The sequence below is a fragment of the Hyperolius riggenbachi genome, chromosome 2, assembly GCF_040937935.1.
Source record: "Hyperolius riggenbachi isolate aHypRig1 chromosome 2, aHypRig1.pri, whole genome shotgun sequence".
Lineage (NCBI taxonomy): Eukaryota > Metazoa > Chordata > Amphibia > Anura > Hyperoliidae > Hyperolius > Hyperolius riggenbachi.
The window spans coordinates 138861081-138875131 of NC_090647.1; the positions used below are offsets into that span (position 1 = coordinate 138861081).

The 14051-nt window shown below is 45.9% G+C and overlaps 1 protein-coding gene across 1 annotated transcript in view; it reads left to right on the forward strand.

Annotated features, from left to right (window-relative positions):
* LOC137544099 (retinol dehydrogenase 7-like) overlaps positions 1 to 14051 on the forward strand; it is a 56667-nt gene that overhangs the window by 29766 nt on the left and 12850 nt on the right. The window contains exons 4-5 of the mRNA XM_068265162.1: positions 5251 to 5576; positions 13076 to 13334. Coding sequence (XP_068121263.1) covers positions 5264 to 5576; positions 13076 to 13334 — 572 coding nt within the window. The 5' untranslated portion in view covers positions 5251 to 5263. The remainder of the gene's footprint in view (positions 1 to 5250; positions 5577 to 13075; positions 13335 to 14051) is intronic.

Consider the following 14051-nt stretch of genomic DNA (forward strand, 5'->3'; position numbering starts at 1 on the left):
TAATACCATGGTCAGTAAACCATTTACCAGTGGTTTTGGCACTGTGAGCAGGTGCCAGGTCTTGCTGAAAAGTGAAATCTTCATCTCCATAAAGCTTTTCAACAGATGGAAGCATGAAGTGCTCCAAAATCTCCTGATAGCTAGCTGCATTGACCCTGCCCTTGATAAAACACAGTGGACCAACACCAGCAGCTGACATGGCACCCCAGACCATCATTGACTGTGGGTACTTGACACTGGACTTCAGGCATTTTGGCATTTCCCTCTCCCCAGTTTTCCTCCAGACTCTGACACCTTGATTTCTGAATGACATGCAAAAGTTGCTTTCATACGAAAAAAGGACCACTGAGCAACAGTCCAGTGCTGCTTCTCTGTAGCCCAGGTCAGGTGCTTCTGCCGCTGTTTCTGGTTCAAAAGTGGCTTGACCTGGGGAATGCGGCACCTGTAGCCCATTTCCTGCACACGCCTGTACACGGTGGCTCTCGATGTTTCTACTACAGACTCAGTCCACTGCTTCCGCAGGTCCCCCAAGGTCTGGAATCGGTCCTTCTCCACAATCTTCCTCAGGGTCCGGTCACCTCTTCTCGTTGTACAGCGTTTTCTGCCACACTTTTTCCTTCCCACTGAGGTGCCTTGATACAGCACTCTGGGAACAGCCTATTCGTTCAGAAATGTCTTTCTGTGTCTTACCCTCTTGCTTGAGGGTGTCAATGATGGCCTTCTGGACAGCAGTCAGGTCGGCAGTCTTACCCATGATTGCGGTTTTGAGTAATGAACCAGGCTGGGAGTTTTTAAAGGCCTCATGAATCTTTTTGCAGGTGTTTAGAGTTAATTAGTTGATTCAGATGATTAGATTAATAGCTTGCTTAGAGAACCTTTTCATGATATGCTAATTTTTTTAGATAGGAATTTTGGGTTTTCATGAGCTGTATGCCAAAATCATCAATATTAAAACTAGGGATGGGACAACGAATCCGGCGAATCCACGAATCGCTCGAATATTGGGAAATATTCGAGATTCGTGGATTCGAATCCCGACGCCATTTTCCACTTTACGAATCCGCCGAATCCTGACGCTGCATTGCCTCGCATCCGCTGCTCGCACTTGTCCTCCTCCGACCTCCTCCGACCCCCCCCCCCCCCCCGCGCCTCCTCTGCCCGCCCGCATACTTTGTATCAACTCACCTATCCAAAGCGGAGCGCAGAGCGGCAGACCTCTCGCTGACTTCCTGGTTCCCTCTAGTGACGGCTTTTACAATGACGTCATCAGTAAAAGCCGGTCCGGCCACTAGAGGGAACAGAGAAGTAACGAAGAGGTCTGCGGCTCTGCGCTCCACGGGACAGGTGAGTAGATACTTATGCAGGGGTGAGCGGAGGAGGCACGGGGGACGGAGGAGGCCGTGGGGGTGAGCGGAGGAGGCACGGAGGATGGAGGAGGCCGTTGGGGGTGAGCGGAGGAGGCACGGGGGGGGGCCTACCTAGCTACCTACAGGACACTATACCTACCTACCTACCTACCGGCCACTATACTTACCTACCTACCTACCGGCCACTATACTTACCTACCTACCTACAGGCCACTATACCTACCTACCTACAGGCCCCTATACCTACCTAAAGGCCCCCTATACTTACCTACCTAAAGGCCCCTATACCTACCTACCTACCTACCTACCTAAAGGCCACTATACCTACCTACAGGCCTCTCTACCTACCTACCTAAAGGCCCCCTATACGTGCCTAGCTGCCTAAAGGCCCCTATACCTACCTACCTAAAGGCCCCTATACCTACCTACATACCTACATACCTACCTATACTTAAGGCCCTATACCCTGCTACCTATACTGAAGGTCCCTTTAACTACCTACCTACCTACAGGACACTATACCTACCTGCCTATCAGCCACTATACCTACCTACAGGCCACTATACCTACCTAAAGCCCCCCTATACGTACCTACCTACCTAAAGGCCCCTATACCTACCTACCTAAAGGCCCCTATACCTACCTTCCTACCTAAAGGCCACTATACCTACCTACAGGCCTCTATACCTACCTACCTACCCACCTACCTACCTAAAGGCCCCTATACCTACCTACCGAAAGGCCCCTATACCTACCTACCTACATACCTACCTATACTTAAGGCCCTATACCCTGCTACCTATACTGAAGGTCCCTTTAACTACCTACCTACCTACCTAAAGGCCCCTATACCTACCTACCTACATACCTACCTATACTTAAGGCCCTATACCCTGCTACCTATACTGAAGGTCCCTTTACCTACCTAAAGGCCCCTATACCTACCTACATACCTACCTATACTTAAGGCCTCTATACCCTGCTACCTATACTGAAGGCCCATATACCCTGCTACCTATACTGAAGGCCCATATACCCTGCTACCTATACTGAAGGCCCATATACCCTGCTACCTATACTGAAGGCCCATATACCCTGCTACCTATACTGAAGGCCCATATACCCTGCTACCTATACTGAAGGCCCATATACCCTGCTACCTATACTAATGGCCCCTATACCTTGCTACCTATACTGAAAGCTACCAATATTGAAGGCACCCATACCTAGCTAGCTATACTGAAGGCACCTTTACCTCGCTACCTATGCCTGGGTACCTATACTGCGGGCAACTATACCACGGATCGCACAATTCGTATGTGCAGGATTCGTTAGATTCGGGATTCGAAAGGTTCGAGATATTCGAGAACCTTTTTAGATTCGGATTCGGATTCGAAGAAATTGTGGATTCGTCCCATCCCTAGTTAAAACAATAAAAGGCTTGAACTACTTCAGTTGTGTGTAATGAATCTAAAATATATGAAAGTCTAATGTTTATCAGTACATTACAGAAAATAATGAACTTTATCACAATATGCTAATTTTTTGAGAAGGACCTGTATGTGGCCTATAGTGTATCATACAATAGTGAAGTGGGTAGACAGTGATGCCACAGACCACCAATAAAATAAAAAGCAGGTAAGCAAGACATAGATGTTGGGGGGGTGAACGTTGACAACAGTGATGGGAGGAGGAATGCTGTTATTTCAGGAATTTGCAGAGCAGAGATCATGGTCCCAGGAGGGAGGTTAATAAAGATGTGTTGCCTGACTGAGGGAGATGGTGATCTGGTAAAGGTGGAGAGGGGTACAGAGATGGAAGAGGGGCACAGATTAGTAGAGATGGTGGTGAAGGGGAGGACATAAATGTTTGGGGGGGGGGGTGAGCTTTGGGGAATTAAAGTGGCCATACATCTCTCAACTTGATGGCCAATCCACCATCCGTTTCAATAATTATTATCGAATTGGATGGAAATCTGTGCCGCCACAAGCATGCTCAATCAATCATTTTACTGATTTTGGGTGGATATTAGTTGAATGTATTAATCTGCGATGCTGGGAAATCTCTAGCTGATGTGGTCGATCAAGTGCGATAATCACAAACAATGAACATGAGGTTGTCCCTCAAAATGTATTATGTGCCCCCTGGTGCCTGTGCATTTGCACTTTACCGTTCACGCTGTCCCTCGAGTGTCCTTGCTGCATTTCTGCATTGGCGCCCCACATGACTATGGCATATAGCACGTGGAGCACGTGTGTGACGTCATTTGGGCTGGGGCTGTGTGAAAACGAGCCTCTAGTTTGTGTTTTCCCTCCAGGCCAAAAGGTCAAGTCCTCCGCTGGCCACCACCCGAATTATGGTGATTTAATAGTAATTCCACCTGCGCAGCTATATCACTAATTCATATTATGGCCCCTGACACTCAAATCAGGCACAGCGAGGTGCCGTGATTCTGCCGAAATGACCTGACTTGGAACCCCACCTTTTCCTTATACAGTAGAATCTTGGTTATCTGGCACTGACAGGCATCGGCTGATGCCGGATAAGTGTGCTTTCCGGTTGCTTGAGACTCAATGTTAAAAATAGGCCTAGCTAATCCAATACTATACCCCACTCTGTATACATACCATGAGCTTTGTTTTAAATGAAAAACACAGTCATTGAAAGTATATTAACCATGGGGGAGCCATGGAACCCACTCATTAAGCACAGCAGAGCCCACAAACAGCCTAAGAAGTTAGCTTTCACCACTGTGAGTACTGCCAGCAATTTGTGCTGGTTGGTTGAGGCTGCTAGTTAGTTGAGTTCTATAGTGCCTCTATATCAGGGGTCTCAAACTCGCGGCCCGCGGGCTATTTGCGGCCCTTGATACAATATTTTGTGGCCCTTGCTGGCAAAAGCTTCCTTATTGTTCGCTTCAGTGCTCCCAAGTAATCCGCCGCATCCCCGCCGCTAAACGAGGGCTGCAGAGCCCCCAAATCGCCCGGGGGGCAATCCACCGGCATTTCCTGGAAGGGGCAGAGCTTTCAGCTTCAGCTCTTCCCCTCCTGACGTCAATCGCCGCACGGATCTCCGCCTCTGTCCGCCCCTCTCTGTAAAGGAAGAGTGAGAGGGGCGGGCAGAGGCGGCGATGCGCCGCGATTGTGAAATTCCTTATGCGGCCCAGCCTCATCCTGACTTTGCCTCCTGCGGCCCCCCAGGTAAATTGAGTTTGAGACCCCTGCTCTATATAGTTATTGAGGACAATTATTTTGGTGTTTTGGTGAGTTCCCCAGGCCTTCAGGAACAATTAAACTATTCAAAATCAGCCCATATTCTTCTCTTATTTAATGCAGTTTGCAAAAATGTATAATGTTTCAGAAAATATAGTGTCTCTGTGTGGAAGTTTTAGAGCTGGTGGAAGAAACTTTTTCTTTTTGACCATATAAAATGAACAGTCACCGCTGATCTCATTTGTGATGAGAGTTCTGGGAGAGTTCTGATGTAGATAATGTTTATTCCTGGCTAAGCTGATGAGAGTTCACCCAGAAAGGCATTGATTTTGCAATATAGCGCTCCTAAACCATGGGGTGGTTGCCTCTTTTTAATGAGTGGGGCATACAGAGAGCAGGGGCATCCAAACTTGCCACCCTGTGAAAGCTATGTGACTCTCTGTGAATACTGCTTTGTTTTAAAGTGAGTTGATGATTTGTTAATTATTACCTCCGGTGATTGTGTGTTATTCATGCTACATGCATGTGGTAGAAAAGCCTGTCTACACAGGGGCACTACAGCTATATCCATATCATCACAGTTCACTGAACTACTGTTCTTATATCCTAATTCTGGTCTATGCTATATGTGCAAAATACAGAATTAAAAATCATGCTTTTTTTCCCCACAGAAATCCATCTACTATGTTACTCCCTCTACTGGTAATTTTGGGTGTAATTCTCTTGTACAGATGGTACAGACAGAGCCAGATACTGGAGAATCTGACAGATAAATATGTCTTCATCACTGGATGTGACTCTGGATTTGGGAACCTGCTGGCCAAGCAGCTGGACAAACGTGGAATGAAGGTTCTGGCAGCTTGTCTGACACAGACCGGGGCTGAGAACCTGAAAAAGGAGACATCAAGTAGACTGCAGACAACAATTCTGGATGTCACTGATACCACAAGTGTGAGCTCTGCGGCCGAGTGGGTGGCGACAGTTGTTGGAAACAAAGGTGATTTTTTTTTTCTCCATGCACAACTAATTTACTAACTAATGACTAAACATATATTTTTTTATTTTTTTTTACTGTAATCAAAATGCTCGATAGTGAAATATACACAGGAGACCATAAGAGTAAAAAGCTTTTTATATATGGCCAGTAATAACTGGTGATACAGAAGAACGGTGTTGTTCATTTGGGGATCGCTGGAAGTTGGTTACTGGATATGTAAGCATACCCATTTTCCTTGTCAATGCCTCTGTCCCAATTCTGTTGTGTATGTGAATTTTGGAAAATCGGGCACAGGAACATGCAGATAGTAGAATATCGGTAAATCTACAGATATTCTACCATTTAAAGTGTTAATTTTCGTCATTAAAAATATCAGTAATATATCAGTAATATAAAACCTAACCCTACTCTCACACAGAACCCTCCACTACCTATGCAGTTTTCCCTGGTGTACTAGTGGTTCCCCCTCCCTCCCCATAAAGTTTTCCCTGGTGTCTTAGTGGTACTCCCTCCCTACCCATGAGCGGAAATTTGCACAGGAAGTGATGTTGGGTAGGTATTACTCACCTCTCTACCGTCTCCAGTGCTGGTGAATCCCCTTCATGCCAAGCCATATAATGAATCCAGGATGATGCAAGTTAACTGCATATTATGCCGCATTGCCCGGACTTTTATCACAGTTTTTTCAGCATGTGGTTGTGATTGTTTTTCTGCCATCCTGCATTACTCTGCTGCTGCTCAGCTCTGCATCGCTGTGAAGGCACTACACTGGAGCCAGCTGGGGCACTGGCAGAGTGGCAGCATGCAGTGAACAGGTCTGTAGAAAAAACTCTCCATGTCAGCCTGAGTCTGTGTAGGGGTTAAAGAGCACCTGAAGCCAAAAAAAGGTTTGAATGGCAATATATATATGTAGTTAGTGTTGGGCCGAACGGTTCGCCTGCGAACGGTTCCATGCGAACTTCAGTGGTTCGCGTTCGCGTCCCGCAGGCGAACTTTTGCGGAAGTTCGGTTCGCCCCATAATGCACCATGAGGGTCAACTTTGACCCTCTACATCACAGTCAGCAGGCCCAGTGTAGCCAATTAGGCTACACTAGCCCCTGGAGCCACTCCCCCCCTTATAAAAGGCAGGCAGCGGCGGCCATTACGGTCACTCGTGTGCCTGCGTTACTGAGAGTAGGGCGAGCTGCTGCAGACTGTCTCTCATAGGGAAAGATTAGTTAGGCTTAGCTTGTTCCTGGCTGCATACCTGTTCTGTTCTGTGAACTCACCACTGCATACCTGTTCTGTGAACCCACCACTGCATACCTGTTCAGTGAACCTGCCACTGCATACCTGTTCTGTGAACCCACCACTGCATACCTGTACTGTGAACCCACCACTGCATACCTGTTTTGTGAACCCACCACTGCATACCTGTTCAGTGAACCTGCCACTGCATACCTGTTCTGTGAACCCACCACTGCATACCTGTTCTGTGAACCCACCACTGCATACCTGTTCAGTGAACCCGCCACTGCATACCTGTTCTGTGAACCCACCACTGCACACCTGTTCTGTGAACCCACCACTGCATACCTGTTCTGTGAACCCACCACTGCATACCTGTACTGTGAACCCACCACTGCATACCTGTTCTGTGAACCCACCACTGCATACCTGTACTGTGAACCCACCACTGCATACCTGTTCAGTGAACCTGCCACTGCATACCTGTTCTGTGAACCCACCACTGCATACCTGTTCTGTGAACCCACCACTGCATACCTGTTCTGTGAACCCACCACTGCATACCTGTTCAGTGAACCTGCCACTGCATACCTGTTCTGTGAACCCACCACTGCACACCTGTTCTGTGAACCCACCACTGCATACCTGTTCTGTGAACCCACCACTGCATACCTGTTCTGTGAACCCACCACTGCATACCTGTTCAGTGAACCCACCACTGCATACCTGTTCAGTGAACTTGCCACTGCATACCTGTACTGCTCAGTGAACCCACCACTGCATACCTGTTCTGTTCAGTGAACCCGCCACTGTATACCTGTTCAGTGAACCTGCCACTGCATACCTGTTCTGTGAACCCGCCACTGCATACCTGTTGTGTTCAGTGAACCCGCCACTGTATACCTGTTCAGTGAACCTGCCACTGCATACCTGTTCTGTGAATCCACCACTGCATACCTGTTCAGTGAACCCACCACTGCATACCTGTTCAGTGAACCTGCCACTGCATACCTGTACTGCTCAGTGAACCCGCCACTGCATACCTGTTCTGTTCAGTGAACCCGCCACTGTATACCTGTTCAGTGAACCTGCCACTGCATACCTGTTCTGTGAACCCGCCACTGTATTCCTGTTCAGTGAACCCGCCACTGCCGTCACTACACAAACAGCTGTTTGCGGTGCGTTAAACGGTGAGTTTGGTGTGTTAGTGTGAAGCAGTACTACCTGATTGATGTATACACATGCAAGATGTTTTAAAGCACTTTAGGCCTGTCATTTAGCATTCAATGTGATTTCTGCCCTTAAAACGCTGCTTTGCGTCAAATCCAGATTTTTCCCGGGGACTTTTGGCGTGTATCCCACTCCGCCATGCCCCCCTCCAGGTGTTAGACCCCTTGAAACATCTTTTCCATCACTTTTGTGGCCAGCATAATTTTTTTTTTTTTTTTTTAAAGTTCGCATCCCCATTGAAGTCTATTGCGGTTCGCGAACTTTAACGCGAACCGAACCTTCCGCGGAAGTTCGCGAACCTAAAATCGGAGGTTCGGCCCAACTCTATATGTAGTCTATGCACTGTGTACATTTAGATAAACATATAAAGTTTACATCTGGTACATCGTAGTGGATAGAACAGACTTGCATCTATATCTGTAGTAGCACTTCCTTATTTATAAAATATACCCTTAGGGCTTAATTCACAAAGCGATGCTAACTGTTAGCACGCTTGTGAAAAGCCCCTTAACACGCCTAAACATACTTTGTGCGCGCTACTTAGCACTCGCGCGCTAAGTTTTGCATTCACGCGCTAAGTTTAGCGCTGCCCGGTGCGCACAAAATCTAAAATGGCGCACCCAATTCGCCTAAAACGCCACATTGGATGAGCCCTAAACGTCGCATGGGCGCATAGGGTGCGCCGGCCGACGTTTCGCTCACACCGGGCAGCGCTAAACTTAGCGCCCGAACTGATTTAGCTTGGTGCATGCTAACTACTTAGCACCCTAGTTCGCACGCCCAAAGTCTTTAGGCGTGCTAACCAGATTAGCACCGCTTTGTGAGTCAGGCCCTTAGCATGTTGTCCTCCTTTCCAGCCTGATTCCCTTATCTGCCCCTCCTTCCCCTGCTCTCTGCCTGCCTGGTTCAAATTACTTCTCTTTTCACAGTTTGTAGGAGAGACAGGAGAACTGCTCCAGCCAGTCTTTTCATGGCTGCTTGCTATAATTCCTATTTCTGATGTCTGTCTGCCTGTTTGGATTAGATCAAATGGACATGGGGGTGGAGTTATGACATCAATTCCCCAGCATCCTTTGCACCTATAGTTTGGAAAGAAAAAAAAATCACCCAGGCCCAATTTCACACTGGGGATGGGGGTTTCAAGACCATGGGCTTGATTCACAAATGAGTGATAATTGTTAGCTAGGCCGTTTTCGTGCGAATTTTCGCATTGCGCGCGATCATGAATTTTCGCGCGAAACGATAATGTTTTGCGTGCAACCGCAAATTTTCCCGTGAAAGCGATATCGTTTTCGCGCGAAAATTTGCGTTTGCGAGCAAAAACCTTATCGTTTCGCGCGAAAATTCACGAGCGCGCGCAATGCGAAAATTCGCGCGAAAACGGCCGTGCTAACTGTTAGCACTCTTTTGTGAATCAAGCCCCATATGTGAAATACAGACCCTAGGGGTGAGAAAACCACACTTTATTATGTGTGATTTTATATATCTTGGCAACTTATTAGGTTTAAAGCAAACTGTAATTTATAATTTAGGTACGTTTTAAGTAAACACAGGGTCTTATCTATCTGCCATAAATACCGCACAATCCTTGCAAAATTCCTTGTAATTAATGTATCTGGATGGCACTTATATTTGCAAATAAATCTCTCTACTTTCTTCTGATATTCAATGTATGTAAGCTGGCTGTTTTAACATTGTCCGTTATCAGGAATAGAGTCTGAAAAAAAACTTTTCTTTTAAGTTAGCCATTAAGGGCTTGATTCACTAACCGGCACTAAGTGTTAGCGCCGGAGTAAAAAAGAGTTTTCCGGCGCTAAGCTGGTTAGTGTGCCTTATCTGAGGTTAGTGTGCCTTATCTGAGTTAGTGTGCCATAAGTAGCTTTGTGCACACTAAATAGCTTTGTGCACACTAAAAGATGGACAAAGCTACATCGCAAACTGCAGATAAGGCAAACTAACCTCAGATAAGGCACACTAACCTCAGATAAGGCACACTAACCTCAGATAAGGTTAGCGCTGTAGTTTGTGCCCAATAAGTGATAAGGCACACTAACCGGCTTAGTGCCGGTTAGTGAATCAAGCCCTAAATGGTATTATCCTGATTCAAAACTTCCTGTCTGTAAGAACAAGCAATGCTCAGCTACAGAGTTAAGGTATTACACACACACGCAGTATTTCTCGCCCTCTCGTCCTTCCCTTAGCTCAGCTTGAAAGGTCAGACACAGGCTGGGCGTGCATAAAAAAAGGGCGTCGTGAAAAAAGGGCCCGGGTTATTAACGAATTTGGCGCCAGGTATTAACAAAATTTGCTAACGAGAATCATCGTTGTCAAGCTTTATTAACGATAATTAGTGTTGCAAAAAACAAACGAGAAATAATAACGAATAAATATTAACGTTAAATATCGTAAAGTTTTTCGTCAAAAATGCTTAACCGAACCCTACCCTCACACAGAACCCTCCCCTGGTGGTGCCTAAAACGAACCACTCCCCTAGTGGTGCCTAACCCTAACCACCCCCTGCGTGGTGCCTAACCCTAACCCCCCCCTGGTGGTGCCTAACCCTAACCACCCCCCTGGTGTTGCCTAACACTAACCACTCCCTCTGCAGAAACACCCTTTTAGATATATTAACAAAAATACCTTTGAAAACGTAAAATTTGTACTTATTAACAAAATAATATGACAAAAACTATACCGTTATAAACTTCTAAAATGATAACTACTTTAAAAACTATAATGTTATAATGTTATAAACTAAATTTTTCACGGCGCCCCCCCTTTTTTTTTAACGATAATTGCATTAAAGTCTATGGTGGCGCCCTTTTTGTCCACCCTCAGCCGGTGCCCTTTTTTCCTGCTCTCCAGGCTGGGGGCTGGAATGATTTGTCTGTGATTTGTCCATACAGGAGCAGCTTGCTAACAAGTAATGATGGAAGTGTGCCAGCCAGATAGTAGATAAATGATTATTTTGGGTATATTTTCTTCCTGTCATGTGACCAAATATGCCCCACCAGCCAGCTGGACCAATGAGAACCGAAAGAATTGTCAGCTGACTGGCCTGGTCAGCTGACCCCCTTCTGGCTGCCATAAATGCTCTGCCTCTCTGCGCGCGCACGCGTCCTCCTGAACCTGTGTGGACTATCAGTCCCAGCCACACCAGACGTGTTGTAATGCCTCTGATGTCTTGGATGCGGAATCCGCCGCACCGCTGTCTGAGCGTGCGGCGTTTTCTCCGCATTCAGCAGTACAGACAGAAGTAGGCCTATGCGCGCAAACCGCTGCGTCGGACGCGGAATCCGCCGCCCTGTTCTCTGGGCATGCGGCGGTTTCTCCGCGTTCCGTCAGGCCAGTGAATGCAGATCCCTGCGCGCAAGCTTCCACGTTGAACGCGGAATCAGCCACCCTACTTGTGGCTTTTCCGCATTTTCCCACATCTGCATTTTATATGGTTTTCTATGGGTTGTGTGCTTTATGGTACTCAGATCTCCTAGGATTCTGGCAATACCCAGCCTGTTATTAAATACAAAGAAGACCAAAGAAATTATTCTGGATTTTAGGACCACCAAAAAGACCACTCACCTTCTGCTAATAATCAATGCAGAGGCTGTGGAGAGAGTTTCCAGCTTCAAATTTTTGGGAGTCACCATCGCTGAGAACCTGTTCTGGGCTGACAATGCTTTAGCTCTAACTGGCAAAGCACAACAACGCCTCTACTTTTTGAGAAATCTAAGGAGCGCTAACCTCCCCCAGAAGCTGCTGGTTATTTTCTACAGATGCACTATAGAAAGCGTTCTGACCAATTGCATGACGGCCTCTTACAACAGCTGCACCAAGGCTACTCGAGAAGCCCTGCAGTGAGTTGTTAAAACAGCAGAAGCCATTATTGGCACTGAACTACCATCACTGGAACTTTTGTATAATACTCGCAGCGTGAGAAGGGCCAAAAACATTATCAAGGACAACACTCACCCTGGAAATGCCTTGTTTGAGCTCCTTCCATCAGGTAAACGTTTTAGATCAATCCGCACACACACAAACAGACTGAAAGACAGCTTTTTCCCATCCGCCATAAACTTGATGAACTCTGAATCCTCTCTAAAATAATTAACATTGTGTACAAATTGTTTAAATATCTGTAATACCTGGCATACTTGTATAATTTCTTCTCTTCCTTGTTACTATCACTATGTTCCCTATATGCACCGTGGGGTTGTCATGAAAATTAATTTTGTTGTGTTACACAATGACAATAAAATGAATTGAATTGAATGCCCCTGCTCTGTCTTTTTGGCCACTGCATGGTCTGTTTAGTCTTGAAGCAGCAAGGACTCCGGAACAAGCAATGCTATTTATTAACGGCTTGTGAGTAGTAAAACCCAGGGAGTAACAGGTGGTCATTTTGACCAAGCATTTCTAAGGTCTTTATAGACTTGTAATTCTCCGATTTGTATAAAGAGATGCCCGCACAATGTCCATAAAAGCAAGTTCCTTTATTGTGGACGTATCCAAGAATCGCCACACATCATACAACTGACATGTTTCAGACCAATTGGTCCTTAATCATAGCTGCTGTACAATGATGGTTGGATACGTCCACATAAAAGGAACTTGCTTTTATGGACATCGTACGGGCATCTCTTTATACAAGTTTGTATTTGGATTGGCTGTCCTGGTCCTGGCGTTGTCCTAGAATAGAGTGAGCGGTTTTCATCAACTTTTTCCTCTAATTCTCCGATTTGCTGTGATCACCTCCTGCTTTAGCCGACACAAGAAGCAAAATCAGCAAATCAGAGCTTCATAAATCAGATTTTTTTGAAGGCAGATCCCTCTTTTTGTATGTATTTATTTTTACTACTACATACTTCGATAGGTCTTTAGGGATTAGTGAATACTGAATAGCACTGTCTTTGCTTTTGCTCCTAACAAAAGGCAAACATACGTACATACACCTATGTTAAACTGGTGGGGTTTTTCATAGAAGCGGGACATTTTTTTCTGGAAAGTAGATTTTTTTTAATGACTACATCTTTTACTTTTATAGGTCTTTGGGGACTTGTGAATAACGCTGGCTTTGGCTTGGCTTTTGGTCCTAATGAGTGGCAAACAAAAGAAGACTTCTCCAAGGTCCTGAATGTGAATTTTCTTGGTGCGGTGGATGTTACAGTGCAACTGCTGCATCTTGTCAGAAAAGCCCAGGGACGTATTGTTAATGTATCTAGTCTTGCGGGGAGACTGTCTATTGTTGGTGGGGGATACTGCCCATCAAAGTATGCTGTGGAAGCTTTCTCAGACAGTCTGAGGTAAGTAAAGTCATGTACACATTTTCAGATATTGGGCTCTATTCATAAAACATGTGCGGAAAAAAAAATCTTGGAGGGAGAACACCGCATTGGTATTTTAGACTTTTGTGTGCTAATTCATAGAAATGTTTACACTTGCGATAGTAGGTCGGGGAATTCCCGCACTGAACTGGTGGTGCTGCTGAGTTGTTACATTTGCTGGCTGAGTTGATACATTTTTCGTGCAGTGACAATTACTATGAGGAGGCAGCCCCAGCATCCCTTTACATGTGCATTCTTTTTAAAACGGCCTCTGTTTGCAAGAAATCTTCTCTCTGAATCTGTCTATTAGTCTTTCTAAACAGTCTGTTTAATTGCCACAGCTTAGAAGAACTTCAAGAAATGTTACACATGCAGGCTTTCTAATGTGAAATTTATTTGAAAACAGGTACCCAAGGGGTTAAAAAAAACACAGCCTTGGTATTCCGGAATGCCTTGTCTGCTCTCCTCTCACTGCAGCAACCTGGGAGGTCTGTCTCTCCATTAGCTTGACTGTTACCCCTGGCTTATCGCCTTATCTAAACAGCCGGGTTTCTCCGCTCACATTCCGCCTGCTCTAATCTTTATGAATTAACCTCCTTGCCGGTCTAAAAAATCCGGCAAGGAGGCAGCGCCGCACTTTTTTTTAATTTTTTTTTAAAATCATGTAGCGAGCCCAGGGCTCGCTACATGATAGCC